Source organism: Enhydra lutris, unplaced genomic scaffold (assembly GCF_002288905.1).
Source record: "Enhydra lutris kenyoni isolate GAN:26980312 unplaced genomic scaffold, ASM228890v2 scaffoldscaffold2, whole genome shotgun sequence".
Taxonomy (NCBI): Eukaryota; Metazoa; Chordata; class Mammalia; order Carnivora; family Mustelidae; genus Enhydra; species Enhydra lutris.
In genome coordinates, this window is record NW_019154086.1 from 33,272,586 (window position 1) to 33,288,676 (window position 16,091).

General features: G+C 40.7%; 1 protein-coding gene across 3 annotated transcripts in view; it reads right to left on the bottom strand.

Moving 5' to 3' along the window:
* Positions 1–16,091, bottom strand: part of LOC111151358 (potassium voltage-gated channel subfamily A member regulatory beta subunit 1) — a 393,149-nt gene that overhangs the window by 362,004 nt on the left and 15,054 nt on the right. The window contains exon 1 of one of the 3 annotated variants that reach the window (XM_022509336.1): positions 12,554–12,850. The exons of the other annotated variants lie outside the window; for them this stretch is intronic. Within the exon in view, the coding sequence (XP_022365044.1) occupies positions 12,554–12,795 (242 nt within the window). The 5' untranslated portion in view covers positions 12,796–12,850. Of the gene's footprint in view, positions 1–12,553; positions 12,851–16,091 lie in introns of those variants that run through there. 3 annotated transcript variants of the gene reach the window in all.

Below are 16,091 nucleotides of genomic sequence, written 5' to 3' on the forward strand. Positions count from 1 at the left end.
GTTCCATAATGTTGGCACATAAGCACCCCATCTTGTAGAAATAAGGAATATGCCCAGAGTGAAGGCCATAAGTGTCTTGTCTGGTCTCTGTAACTCAGGACGCCACTGTGGATAGGACTGGACAGTGACATCACAGAGAACTTTCTGGAAGAAAGTACAATGAAGGCTTCATGAATGCAGTGATGTAAATGAATGAAAAGTGATGGATGTCTGAGGAGAAATAAAAATAAAGTGAGCTTATGACATATGATAGGCAACTTCAAAGTGTCTTAAAATCTAACCTATTTCTTAGGAGAACAACACTGTCCCTAAGTACTACTATCTCCAATGAGGACATCTGTGATGATTTTAGTAAAGAGAGAAAGGTAGGAAGTAAGTGGCAAGGAGACTATGGGTGGAAAATCTGGTGAAGCAATTCCTTGTGTCTGATCATCCAGTCAATTGCCTGCCAGTGAAGAATGAAGGCTTATTTGTGATTATTCTGCTTAATGATTCATTTACTCAGCAAATGTTTACCAAGTTCTACACTAGGGACTAGATTCTGGGGATACAGCAATTAACCATACAAATAAGATCACTGTCCTGGAGTTCACACTCCAGGAGAAGAGAAAGACAATACAGAAATAAATCGGAGCGCTAAGAGGGAAACCAGACACAGAGGAAGGAGGTAGTGATTTGATGAGTCTTGGAAAGAAGTCACAACGAGGATTAAGCTTTTGGGAAATTATGCACAGAGGTGCCAGTCATACACAACGGTTGTCTCAGGAGCAGCGACAGCTCCTTTAGAAAGCCTCACCAACTTCTAAATGCATGTGTTGTCACCGCGTGCCGAATTATATAGAGTGCTGTAAAATTTCAAAAGCAGTGACCTGTTACAAACCCTTCCAACGCTAACGCGGAGCTGAGCTACCTAATGAGCTATACATTCTACACCCACACTCCTCAATTGTCAGAACTTTTAAAACATCCTGTCTTTACCAATTAAAAGGAATATCACGAGGGGAAAAATAGAATAAAGACAACTGAGTCAAAACTCTTTGTCTGAAGATATTCCACCTACCCCACGGGGCACCTATGTTTCCCTAGCTGCTGGGCGGCGCAGCTGCCTCCACCTCTGCCACAGTGGGCTCACTGGGACCTGCGATCAGAATTCACACCACTGCCCAGGAGCATCGATACCTGATTCAGGGCCAGTCTGGTCGTTCTGAAGCAACCGCGCAAGCTCCATCCTGCCAGCGCTCTCACTCTGCGCGTGCGTGCTCGGAGGGCCTTACTCCTCTACTTTCCGGTGGCTCAATAGCCCCACTATCAGCACGCGCCCCCTAGCGGATGTGTCGAGCGGAAGAACACAGATAGCTGAATTCCTGTAGGTCCCTGAGGTCAGTCTTCGGGATCCCCTTCAGCTTTGAACCTCAAGTTCAAGATGAAAATGTTGTGACCCTTACAGGGCAGCTGCGGAGGACACAGTCTTTGACACAGAATCCGTAGCAGTAACCGGGAGACTGCGGGACAAGCACAGCAATCGCATGGCTCCACAGCACCACCTCCCAACCCCAAGCAGACACTGCACATGGTCAAGGCCCATCTCTCACGGACCTCCTCCCTGCGCTAAATTTAATTCCAGCCTGAACTGGATCTAGTCCTAGTGGAGAAAAAAAAAAAAAAAAGAAAAAGAAAAAGCCATAAAGGGCATCACTGTGTCAGCTGTTGAAATTGAAACACAGATGGAGAATCAGGTAAAAGTATCATGTAAATTTGGTATTTGCATGGGGATGTATATAAGGGGTAAAGCACATGTGTAACCCTCAAATTCACTCTGTTTTTCTCTTGGAAAAATAATTGGGACATAGGGGAGGAGGAGTGCAGGGATCAAGCACGTAAGAACATGAGCATAGGTTAAGGCAAATGGGGCAAAATTTTAACAATATGTTAAAAAATAAAATGCCTAAAAAGTTCTTTGTATTATTCTTACAGGTTTTCTATAAGATTGAAATTGTTTTCAAATTAAAATTTTTTTGTTTTGTTTTGTTTTGTTAATAATCTGGTTTTAAGAAATAGGTAGATTATCTAAAAATAGCTCCTGGACTCCCATGATTAGACGTTCATTTCTTTGGCTGTGACATATTTACAGACCACCCAAGTTCTCCACATCAACTGGGACAACTTTGCTTTATCTTGTCTGAAAAAAAAAAAGTTTGCTCGCTTCATAATTGTTTAAAACACACAGACCTAGAACATATCTTCACCTGGACATTGGCATATATCACAAAATATGTAATCGAAATCTTAGGGTGCATCAATTGATAACTAGCTGGGGACAGGCAGAGGAATCACTATAAAAAAGCTAATGCAATTGGTATGCAAAGGTGTCCCATATAAGTGAAAATGAGCCCTGAATACAATGGAAGGAGGGCGTCATTCCCCCACTTCTTTTTTTTTTTTTTATTTTTTTTTTTTAATTTTCAACTTAACAGTATTCCTTGTTTTTGCACCCCAAGCCAGACCTGTGGGGTCATGATTCTAATAACTACCATGGCTTCTAAGCTAGCCTTCTCCCCAACAACCCTGACAACACTCTTTCCAGATTCCCTACATCTGCTCCATATCAACCGTGCAACAAGGTGCCTGCAAAAGACGTCAACAGAACATTCTCTAAAGCAAGGCCAGTGGGGTAAGTCATCTGCCTTTCTTTTCTCCACCAGCCACCCCCTGCTCCCAGGGTTCTATGGTGTGCAATGGGGTAAGTCATCTGCCTTTTCTCTACTAGCCACCCCCTGCTCCCGGGGTTCTGTGGTGTGGTTCAGAATCCCCTGTGTTTGGAAACTCCCAGACACAGAAATTTGCCCTATATAATATCTAACTTATATAGGTTATAATAACACACGCCTGCTGTAGATCCTGTCTTCTCAAAATCCTGAGAATACGCTGGCTATAAATTATTTTTTCTCACTATAGGAAATTGCCCATATGGTATCAAAAGAGATGCTTCTTAATTTTCACAATCAAGGAAAATATACAGATTAGAATTTAAGTTCTGGTCTAGGACTGTCTGGACAAAGTTTAAATGGACAAAGTTTAAAGATTTCTGCTAGCTGCCATTCAGGAGCCCAAGGGCTTCAATTTTCTATGAAATAGCGCATCCTAGTGGCATTCTCAGGCACGCCAGGGAAATTCAGGATTTTTTTTTTTCCCTTGCATGAAAACATTTGACCTACAGTAAGTAGTTCTTTGGTTAGGAAAACCAGGTCTCAGTGCTTATTTTTTCTCATACAAAACCATCGTCAACAATTTCCATATGAGAAAACGTGGGTTCATAGAATCCAGTGTTGTTCTCGAGCTCCGAATTTCAAATATTTTCATTCAGCTACATAAACAAAGCAACTTTTCCCCCTGAAAAAACACAAGTGGAAATTTCAAAAACAGAATGAAAATAATATTTCAAATCCAAGGGGCACTGATCTCTCACTTTTGCTTAAATTTTCAGCGTTTTCTATCTAAACTGACACTTATAAAACGTACTTATTTTAGAACTTCTGTTACATTCAAAAGGAAACAAATATGCCACTCCATTCTGAATAGCCCCTTTCACTAAGACTTCGAGGCCCTTCACCAGCAGCCTGTTCCAATTTCAAGTAATCACATGGGTTCTGAGTCTGAACCATCTCAATGATACTGATGTTCCTCCAGAAATGTTGATGCCAGGAGATCCATTCAGAGGGCTCGGAGCAAATTAGCACAGGCCTCGCAACTGAACCAAATTAGGCCAGTCTAAAATAAATCATGAAGGCTTTTTTTTTTTTTATGTAGAAAATACAAATCCTGCATATGTAGCTTTTTTTTTTTTTTTTTAGGCTTTTGATTTTCACGGTCATGGCCATAGCCACTTTTCAAGCAGGTTTAAGTGTGCCAAGCACTCCATGAAAAAAGTAGGTCATGGGAATGCATTGCAAAGGGATTTTTTTGGGGGGGTGGGGGTAGCTGGAAAGATGAGAGTGAATTCAATCTGGGAATAAAAATAATGTTCAATTTCCACGCTGTATCATGGAAATTATAAAAAGGAGAAAGGGCAAGAAGGGGATAGTCCTTACTGAGTGCCCACTATTTGTGCCTTTGCACGAACAGTATTACTGTGTGAAGAAGGGTTTATTTTCATTTTATAGGTAAGGCAGCCAGGGAAGAAAGAAGGGGGTCTTCAAATCCTGCAGCTAGAACACCACCTTCTCACTCTGATAGAACCTAGGGAAAGGTCTTCAGAGCGAAAATAGCTCCTACTTATCCTTAGGATCTCCATTTAGAGACCAGACCAGTGAAAACTCTATCAGTTAATGAATGCTCCCAGACGCTTTGTCCAACATCTGGGAGAAAGCATTCAGGTGAGTGCGGTTTCTCTCTGGCTTTCCTGGCCTCTTTGTCCGTTCCTTCCCTCCTATGTCTCTGTGCATCAGCCGGTAGCTCCATGCCTGTGTCCTGACACCCAAGCTTTCCTCTTGATCTGGTCTAGAAACTTCTTTTCTATGCTGTTTTTAGGTCAGACCTGCCTGACATCTTGTTTTCTCCTTGGTGGGCTGCCTATTAGAGTAGTTTATATACTTCCATTTTTAACAGAACTGAGGTCTCTAACTAGAGAAAATCTCAGACAGTGTGGAAAGCTGATGTGAGCTGGTGGGAGTTTTTGCTTTTTAATTGTATTCTGCTTCAGATATTTCTGTTCTGGACACAATACTAGGCATGGAAATACATGGATTGATAAAAGATTATTTTTATCTTTATAAACACCATTTGGAGAGTAATTTATTACAATGCTTCATGAGGTTATTCTGATTCACTAGGAGGCCATGTGTAAAGTGAAAAGAAAAAAATTTTTTTTCTTCTCAATAGATCCTAAGGACAGATTCCAGATTTATAAAAGCAAACGATGAAAGGAGAGTGGTATATTCAGAACTGTGCAAATTTCAATTTGTAGGTGTTTATTTTCTGCCCCTCTTTTTTAGATACATTGTGACAAATATTTCCTTTCAAACTCTGCAAGATGACTAAATGACGGGTTCCTAGGACAGGCTGAGAAGGAGGATGGAGCAAGAGAATGTAGTCTCCCCCTCTGGCAGGCAGGGAGCTAAGCACATTTGCAACTTGATTTAATTCTTACAACAGTGTTATGAGGGCACTGGGCCCATTTTACTGAGGAAACTGAGAATTAGCAAGGTTAGGTAACATATTGTGTCTAAGACACAAAAGTAAATATGGAGTTAGAGCATGACTAGTGGGGGAAAGGGAAGTCCCTACTTTCTTGCTCTTTAGTGTCTTTCTTTCTGCGTCCCAACTTCTGAATGGTTGTGCCCCAATCAAGCAATACACAGTACTGAGCACTATCTAAGTGCAAAGCATGGGAGGACTGCAAAATATCATAAGCTCTAGTCCTGATCCTCAGGGTAACAAAGGCATAATTTTGAGAATAAGACACACACATAAACACACAATGAACAATCCACACCTATGTGGAGCAAAGAGGTCATGCTGTAAGAGAGAAGACTGGGAGTCGGATTTGCTGAGGCAAGGACAAGGTATAAGACTACTCTAGCTAAAGAAGAGTAGTCTTGTTGTTGAGTGGAGACCCAGTGGCCCAGGACAGGGGTGGAGGGTCAGTGTGCAGAACAGAAGACCGAAACAGGTTGCAGAGCAGAGCAACCAGACAAGTGCCCAGAAAAGCAGACCAAAGTAGGGTGCTGAATGCAGCTGGAGCCGCGGCATGCCCAGGAGGCAGTGTGCATGGACCCGTGGGCACGTGTGTGCATGTGCACATGTGTGAGTGGGCATGCAGTGGGGTGGGAACTGGGGGATTGAGAATAAATATGGAGAGCATAGAGAAAGCACAGGACTGGGTCCCAAGGGACAGGGGTTCTTGTCTCGGCTTTGTTGCTGGCTGGATCGCAACTTTGGGCTAGTCACCTGATACTGCAACCTCAGTTCCCTTCAGCTGGAAGATCAGAAATTGGAGATTATCTCCAAGGTCTGCCCCGTGTCAGTAATTCTGAGACTTTCCACTGCCTCTCCTTTTCTTCTTCTGTGCTCCCTCTCCACCTTCAGCTCTAGAACATTGGAAATGTTCTCTTTGGTTTGCAAATAGTGTAAATTTTTTTTTTTTTTAATTTGAGAAACAGTTTCCTCAGTCCATGAATCTGGACAAGCTCTGTTACTGTGAAAGATAATGAAATCTGTACCATCATTATTGGCAAATTTTTTAAATGCAAGTAATCCCGAAATGATGTTTCTATTAAACCAATGGCCTTTCTTCTGATAGGCACCTACTTGTTTTTGCTGTATTTGACTCAATGCCACCCATTCATATCAGAGGCTCCTAGTAAAGAGCCTAGGAACATCACTGTTGTGTTTACTGTAAGGATATTTTTGAGGATGTTATTAATTATGTAATGAAGAACCATGAGAGGAACTTCTCTCTGGTCCCCAGATTACAAAGAGATGTGCCAAAACTGATAAACTGGTCTACCCCTACCTACCTCAAGGACTCCATGACTGCTGTAAAGAGCTCCACTTCCCTCTTCACAATTTGATGTTGTGGAAACACAGCACCAAATCCAGTCCAAGCACATGGCTTGCACATGACAGGCTCACTCCTCCCAGCGCAACATGTTCCCTTCCTGCTCTTAATCCTCCTTGAAATCATTTCTTCTCTTTTATTTTTATCTTTCTGAATTACATGCATTTGGGTACCTTAAGGACCTCTTGAACTAAAGAGCTTCAAAAAGAAACACAAACAAATAACTATGCACCTGACAGCTTTGTGTTCTAGACCAGGGATCAGCAAACTATGGCCTATAGGCCAGATCCAGCCTGCCTCTTATCTTTGTTTGGTTCTCAAGTTATGATTGGCTTGTACATTTTTAATGGTTTGGGAGGAGAAAAAGGAAGAGGATTTATGATATGTGAAACTTACATAAAACTCAGTGTCATAACTCAGTGTCCATAAATAAATTTTTATTGGAATACAATCGCACCCACTCATTTGCTTTTACCCTCCAACAGCACAGTTCAGTAGTTATGACAAAGATGGATATAGCCAATGAGCCTAAATATTTACTATCTGGCCTTTTACAGGAAAAGTTTGTAGACCCCTGGATCAGACCTTCATTTTACATCTGATTTGAGTTCCTCCTAGCTAAATATAAAATTGCTTCAAAACTGGGTGTTTGCTGCAGTCTAGATATTTTTTATGTTTTGTCCATAAAACTACCTCTCCATGGACTTTAACCTCGACCTAAGCTCAGGTTTACTTTTTGGCTCCGATTTAAATGCCATCTAATAGAGACAATTAACTTGCAGCCTCTTAGAAATGACTAAAGAACCCCCCTGGGTAACTATTTTATAGACACTAATAAAATGATTCTACAAAAACCTTCTATTTTTGCAGAAAATTCTAAGCCAACAGAAGGATCTACACAGCAACTTGGCACTTTTTGCACCACGTTCAAACAATTTCCTCCAGTTTCTTTTCAGTTGATACATGTGTTTGCATATTTACTGATTTTTTTTTTCCCTCTTCTGGTCACCCTCAGTTAGAAATAAAACCAAGTCTCCATGGAAACACAACAGAATGCTCTCTCACAGATGATCGAGGGACCCAAGCAGCTGGTATTGGGCTGAAGGCTGCAATGGCATCTGACCAAATTAGGAAGAGAAAACAGCTTACCGGCTCTTCCAGACCTCTCAGAATTCTAAAGCTCAGCATGAAAACCTATACAGATTGTGAATTACTGTGGATTTTTTTTTATTCCTTCTTGTCCTTCTAAGAGATAATCTATTCTATCATAAGATATTCTTATATTATTCTAAGATATTCTATCTTATCCTTTATATGTTTCAGCCATAGGGGCTTTCATTCCCTGCCCCTAGGATGAATGACAGAGTCTATAGATTAAGCAGGAAGGGAACTTACATTTAGTGAGCACCTACTCTGTGCTAGGCACTTACATGTCGCAGCCAGATTAACATCACACAGTTTGTAGACCAAAAGAGCTGGGATTTGAACTCTGTTCTGATTCACTCCAAAGACCATTCTCTTTCTACTACATATGAAATAATACCTTTCAAAAAGAAGAAAATAGAGAAGACAGGTTGAACAAAATATTTTAACATAGCCATGCTTGAGGGGTGTGGGGGATGGAAGTGAAGGTAAGGAAGTAAGAATATGAAATTCACCTTCTCACCTAATACCAGTTATGTTTATAAGAAGTCACAGTCAACCTAGGAATAAAACCAAAGAGATAAAAGATTTGTACTCTAAAAACTACAGAACACTTATTAAAGAAATTAAGGAAGACACAGAGAAATGGAAAAACATTCCATGTTCATGGATTGGAAGAATAAATATTGTGAAAATGTCTATGGTACCCAGAGCGATCTACACATTCAGTGCAATCCCTATCAAAATGCCATCAACATTTTTCACAGAGCTGGAACAAATAATCCTAAAATATTTGTATGGAACTAGAAAAGACCCCAAATAGTTAGAGAAATGTTTAAAAGGAAAACCAAAGTTGGTGGCATCACAATTCCAGACTTTAAGCTCTATTACAAAGTTGTAATCATCAAGACAGTATGGTACTGGCACAAAAACAGGCACATAGATCAATGGAACAGAATAGAAAACCCAGAAATGGACCCTCAACTCTATGGTCAACTAATCTTTGACAAAGCAGTAAAGAATGTCCAATGGAAAACAGTCTCTTCAACAAATGGTATTGGGAAATTGGACAGGCACATGCAGAAGAATGAAACTGGACCATTTTCTTATACCATACACAAAGATAAACTCAAAATGGATGAAGGACCTAAATGTGAGATAGGAATCCATCAAAATCTGAAAGAACATGGGCAGCAACCTCTTTGCCTCTGCCACAGCAACTTCTTGCTAGACACCTTTCTAAACGTAAGGGAAACAAAGACAAAAATGAACTATTGGGACTTCATGAAGATAAAAAGCTTCCATACAGCAAAGGAAACAGTCAACAAAACTAAAAGACAATCTATGGAATGGGAGAAGATATTTGCAAATGACATATCAGATAAAGGGTTAGTATCCAAGATCTATAAAGAACTTATCAAACTCAACACCCCAAAATCATATAATCCAGTCAAGAAATGGGCAGCAGACATGAACAGTCATTTCTTCAAAGAAGATTTACAAATGGCCAACAGACACATGAAAAAACGCTCTACATCATTTGGCATCAGGGAAATACAAATCAAAACCACAAGGAGACACCTCATACCAGTCAGAATGGCTAAAATTAACAAGTCAGGAAACAACAAATGTTGGCAAGGATGCAGAGAAAGGGGAACCTTCTTACACTGTTGGTGGGAATGCAAACTGGCGCAGCACTCTGGAAAACAATATGGAGGTTCCTCAAGATGTCAAAAATAGATTCACCCTAAGACTTAGCAATTACACTAATTTTTTTAGGTATTTATCTCAAAGATACAAATGTAATGATCTGAAGGGGCACCTATACCCCAATGTTTGTAGCAGCAATGTCCACAATAGCTAAACTGGAGAGAGCTGAGATGTCCATCAACAGATGAATGGATAAAGAAGTTGTGGACATACAATGGAATACTACTCAGCCATCAGAAAAGATTAATACCATTTACACTGATGTGGATGGAGCTGGAGGGTATTATACCATAATAAGCAAAATAAGTCAATCAGAGAAAGAGTTATCATATCATTTCACTCATATGTGGAAGGGAGGGAAATCTGAATGGGAAGTCATCAGAGAGGGAGACAAACCATGAAAGACTCTTGACTCCAAGAAACAAACTGAGGGTTGCTAGAGAGGAGGTGGTTGCGGGGATGGGATAACTGGGTGATGGGCATTAAGGAGGGCACGTGATGTGATGAGCACTGGGTGTTATATGCAACTGATGAATTATTGAAATCTACATCTGAAATTAATGATGTACTACATGTTGAATTTAATTTAAAAAAAAAAAAGATGCATGTACACACACACCAAGGGAGGTGAGGAGGAGGAGGAGGAGGAGGAGTCAAGGTCAATATGATTACACTCATATGTGGAATTTAAGAAGCAAAACAAATGAGAAAAAGAGAAAAAAAAGTAAGAGACAAACCAAGAAACATGCTCTTAACTATAGAGAACAAACTCGTGGTTATTAGAGGGGAGGGCAGGGGGTGTTGGGTGAAATAGGTCAGGGGCTTAAGGAGTGCACTTGTGAAGAGCACTGGGTAATGTATGGAATTGCTCAATCACTATACTGTACACATGAAACTGATACTACACTGCATGTTCACTACACTGGAATTAAAGTAAAAAACTTAAAAAGAAAAAAAAAGAAGTCATGGTCAAAATCCAAGTTGGGGGGAACTGAGAGAACCTGTATTTTCTTCCCTAAAAATCTCTCCCTAATGTTGTAAGGATGATGTTTTAAGAAGGATGATGACCTCCTTATTAGGGTCTTGGAAGAATAGACAAATTACTATGGAAATCTGGACAAAGGAGACATGCTTCAAGTTGGAGGGAGGGGTAAGGGAGAAAAGTAATGGAGGAAGTAGGGGCAGAGCCAAACAAGCTCCTCATAAGTCAAAGCTTTGGCGATTTCCTGGGGCCAATTCTCCATTTAACTGCACTTATCTCTCCTCAAAGTCTGATCTGGAAACAGCAATCTTCTAAGTCTCACCTCTTACTAGTATGATCCAGTGGCACCTACCCTTGCTAAGAGCTTGCCCCTGTAACAGGACCTAGCATCCTCAAGGGCACAGAGCTTTTTTCTCCAAGGCATAATGAAGAGTCACCTTGGAGCCATACTCTCAAACCATGGGAATATGGGATTGGCAGGGCTGTCTTGGGAGCCAGGCTGGGGAACAACTGCTTCCCTCATGCAGTTGGCCTCCAGGTCTCCAACTCCAACAAGAACAGCTTTGCTTTTACCTATCTGAGGAGAGATAGATCCTCTGCTTCAAAACTATTTGAAAAACACTGTCATACAATATATCTTCATCTGAACCTTGGCAGACATCAGCAGAGGTCTAATTGATATTCAAAACCAGGACTTTTGAGAGAAAGAGGCATGCCCTCTGAAGGTCCATCCAAGGGTTCGCAGTCATACCACCCATCTTGTGACAAAGAGGCAAAGACAGATTTTTTTTTAATGAAACAGTTCAAACCTATTTTTTTAATGAAATAACATCTAACCTATATTCAGACATCACCACCTGTCACCACTCGGGGTCAGGGAGAGCATAGAGAAGAAAATGAGAGAATGTGAAGAGGCAGAGGGAGAAGGCGGCTCCTTCTTATGGAAGACAGATTCAGGAACAGTGGACGAGGAGCCATGAGTTCTCTTGAAAAGGTGGTGAGATTCTTCTCAGGCTCCCCTTCCAAAGAATGATGGGGTGGCCCGTCCTGTGTTTCTAGTCCATGTAAACCTAGAAGTGTTCATTCCTCTTCTGCCCGAACCCTTAGGTGCATAGAGAGTCTATGTGAACTACGTGGCTCTCTACAGAAAGGAGTCATTTCCTTGCAAATTGCTTTATTAATCAAATTAGCTGATAAACTAGGGCAGTAACTACTACATGAACACAGACCTTTGGATTATAGAAAAATGAAATCACAGGGACATCATGTCCATGCAAAAACACTCTCACTCTGTGAAGTATGAGTTTGGACTGGAACAGGGACGACGGTTCTTTACCAATGATAAGGATTTTTTTTCCCCCATTTTCAGCACCCTTGTCCTTCTTAATGGCTTTTGCTCCCTTTCCTGGATATTTAAAACTCTAAGCATTTGTCAAGGAAATGCACAGGTGCCACCGGCTGATTTAGCTATGCACCGGCATCTCTTACAGAGGTTTGAATGATAATTGCTCTGACCAAGAATGATACTTCCCATCTCAGAGCAGGTTGTAAAAATTACAGATCCAACCCCATACCCAGGGAAAACTTCTCCCTTTTGTTAATCTTTCACAGAATAAATGATAGTATTGGAAGGTTAGAGAACAACCAGTAATTTATCTTGGACCACAATGATAAAAAAATGGCCATCATTTCAAGAACTTGCTTGGTTTCATGAACTACTTTATTAACCATTTGTACAGACCACATGATTCAGATTTAGAGGAAAACAAGAGCTTTGAAGCCCAGGCAGCACTTAAAAAAAAAAAATCCTACTCTTAATTTATCAATTCCCTTAAGAAGAATAGAGCCCCCTTTCTTCATTACGAGCTGCTAAGTCAACTACCTACTCCAAGTCAAAGATATTTCTACTGAGAGTACATGGCTAGGAGCTTCCACAGGTGAGCTGGACTATCTTCTAGGCAATCTTTCGAGCAAAGAGAACATAGACAATATAAAGCTCAAAAAATGAAGGCAGCCCAAGAAGACGGCTCCCTGCATTCATTTTTCTGTTCCTTTTTCTAGATAGCATGGGCTTTGTCCTTTCCATCCTTCTTTCTCTAAGAACAGCAACCCTGGACTTCAGCACAGTGCCCTGGTTGAATGACATTGCGACCAGCAAGTACCTGTAAGCCATGCCCGTCTCTGCTCTGGTGGTTTCCTGCAATGAGATTCCATGGACACGTAGGAACTTCTCCAGAAACTTCCGTTCTGCTGCTCCGCTAGGCCTCGCCGGCCAGCAGGCTGCCTGGGGCGGAGGCTTGGTCACTGCTAGATGCCGTCTACATTTCAGAGCCGATTCACTGGATTTGGGGAGACCCAGCTTGGGGCTGGGGATGTCTGCGCAGGCAGGTTTATACAGATGCATGTTTCAGAAACCCAAGGAAGCAGAGCTCATGTCACAGTCTTTAGCTCTGAGACTGGCTGTATCTTGCTGGGATTAACTTGGGTTATCTGGCTTTGGTGCGTCCCTAAAAGGGATCAGCTCGTTTTCCTTAGATGACCCTTCTTATATGTGTGTGTGTGTGTGTGTGTGTGTGTGTGTGTGCAGACTCGTGAGTTCCTGGCAGAGCTGCTGGTTACATGTCTCTATTGAGGCCTTTGTTAAAAAAAGAGAGAGAGAGAAAAAGAAAGAAAAAGGGAAAAAAAGAAAAAGAAAAAGTCCCTGACAAAGTCCAATCACTTTTCTTGTCCCTGCAAAGTTCCCAGAGTCAAACTTCAGCAACTATGGATTGGCCTTGGGGAAAAAAATATGGGCACTCTTTCCCATGTCTTTCTATTTAGGTAAAAGGAAATATTTTGGTGGGATGTAAGCCAAATATTCTGTTCTCATAAGGATCATAAGACCTTGCAGATGATTCATGAGTATGTAATGAGACCTTTCTAAATTATCAAGTATTTCATAATCAAATCATTTATTATACTAGTGACATGATTCATTTGGGTAGGAGGTCCATTAACCTTGTTCTTTTCAAGATGTCACTAACAAGTGATAGGAAATATCAATAAGATGGTTGTATAAAGCAAAGAGCCTACACAAATATGCCCAACTGATTTTTGACAAAGATGTAAGAGCAATTCAGTAGAAGAAGGATAAGCTTTTCAACAAATGATACTAGAGGAATTGGACATTTACAAGCAAAAACAAATAAAAACAAATGAGCCTTTCACTTAAACTTCATATTTATACAAAAAAAAAATCAAAATGTATCACAAACTTAAATATAAAACTATAAAACTTCCAGGACAAATCATAGGAGAAAGTCTTCAGGACCTAGGGATAAGTGAAGGGTTCTTAGACCAGACACCAAAACCATAATCCATAACAGGAAAAATTAGTAAATTGGATATCATCAACATCCAAACTTTTTCTCCATGAAAGACCCTATAAAGAGGATAAAAAAAACTAATTAGGCACTAGGAAGAAATATTTGCAAACCACATATCCAACAAAGTGCTTCTCTCTAGAATATATAAAGAACTCTAAAAACTCAACAATAAAGACATCAATACTCCAATTAGCTGGTGGACAAAAATAGTAACAGACATTTCACTGAAGAAAATATGCAAATGGCAAACAAACACATGTGAATATGTTCAGCATCATTAACCATTAGGGAGATGCAAATTAAACCCATGACATATTCCTACACACCTATCAGATTAGCTAAATAAAAATGCCAATAACACCACATGCTGGCAAGGATCCAGAGAAACTGGATTGCTCACACATCACTTGTAGAAACATACATTGGAAAAGAGCACGGCAGTTCCTTTTAAAAACCAAACAGACCAAACCTACCATATGACACAGCAATTGTACTCTTGGATATTTCCCCCAGAGAAATGAAATCTATGTTCACACCAAAAAACCACACACAGATGCTTGTAACAGGTTTATTCATAACTGCCAAAAACTGGAGACAACCCACATTTCCTACAATAGCTGAAGAGTTAAACTGTGGTATAGCCACCCTATGGACCACTACACTATTCAGCAATAAAAAGGAATGAACTATTGATACAAGCAACAACTAGAATGAATCTCAAGGGAATTGTGCTGAGTGGAAAAAAGCCAAATTACACATGTCAGATAGGACTTGCTTGCTCTCCCTTCCCCCCATCACACCACGGACACTCCTTCCCAGCTTCCAAATTTTTCTGTCAAGCCATCATTCTTTATCTTGTTTTCTAATTGCTGAATGTAGGTCTTATCCTGCCAACTTTTTAATAAAGCCCTCAAGAGCAAAAAAAGTCATCCTATATATGATTGCATTTATATCATGTCTTGACTTGACAGAGTTATAGAGATGGATCACCAATTAATGGTGGCCAGGGGCTAGAGAAGAGTAAAGAGATGACGGTAGCTCTGTCTATAAAAGGACAGAAGGGGGTGTCTGGGTGGCTCAGTGGATTAAGCCTCTGCCTTCAACTCAGGTCATGATCTCAGGGTCCTGGAATTCAGCCCCACATGGAGCTCTCTGCTCAGCAGGGAGCCTGTTTCCCCCCTCTCTCTGCCTGCCTCTCTGCCTACTTGTAATCTCTGTCCGTCAAATAAATAAATAAAATCTTTAAAAAAAAAAAAAAGGGGGGGGCAGAAGGGGGACCGTGGTGCTGGAATTGTTACATATCTTGACTATGGTGGTGGCCACACCTACATGTGTGATGACTAACACACACACACACACACACACACTAGTATGCAAGTGGACGCGTGCAAAATCAGTGAAATATGCATAAGGTCAGTGGCTCGCGTCATCAATTTCCTAATTGTGACACTGAACTATTGTTATAGTTAGATACGAACTACAGTTATAGTTATAGTGAACTATAGTTATAGTTATGAACTATAGTTATAGTTATAAGATATCATTACTGGGAGTCACTGGGTAAAGGGGTTTACCTGTACTGTTCCTTACAACTGCGTGTGAATCAATAATTATCTCAAAATAAAAAGTCAAAAAAAAAAAAAAAAGCAGAGTCTCTTCATATAAGGGTCCCTCCGCTTTGTGATTCCAGCTGCAATTCTCCTCCAACTGTGGCTCCTGGACATGAATGGTTCATCCAATCCAACAGGCTCCCTACTCCCACCTCACCCATCACCATAGCTTTGCTCATATGACCTCCCCCTTCCCATGTCCTATGAAAGCTCACCTCCTCTAGGAATTCTTTCCTGACCTCCTAGTCCCATGCATATGATCATTCCTTGAAATTCCTCTTGCAATTCATGTCTAAAGTATTCACTTGACACTTCTAAACTGTTTACAAATATTTGCACAAACTTGATGATCTCTGCCATATTTTTGTGCCAAACTTTACCATTATTTATTTGCTATTTGGAATTAACCTGCCTTTTTTTTTTAACCTAAATGAACATAGTGTTATGAGTTGGATGTTTGTGTCTCCCCCACCACCAAAAAAAATTCATATGTTGACATCTAATCTCCAATGTGATGGTTTTTGGAGGTGAGGCCTTGGGAAATAATTAGATCATGAGAGTAGAGCCCTGATGAATGAGATTAGTACCCTTTTTTTTTTTTAAGATTTTATTTATTTATTTGTCAGAGAGAGAGAGGGAGAGAGAGCAAGCACAGGCAGACAGAATGGCAGGCAGAGGCAGAGGGAGAAGCAGGCTCCCTGATGAGCAAGGAGCCCGATGTGGGA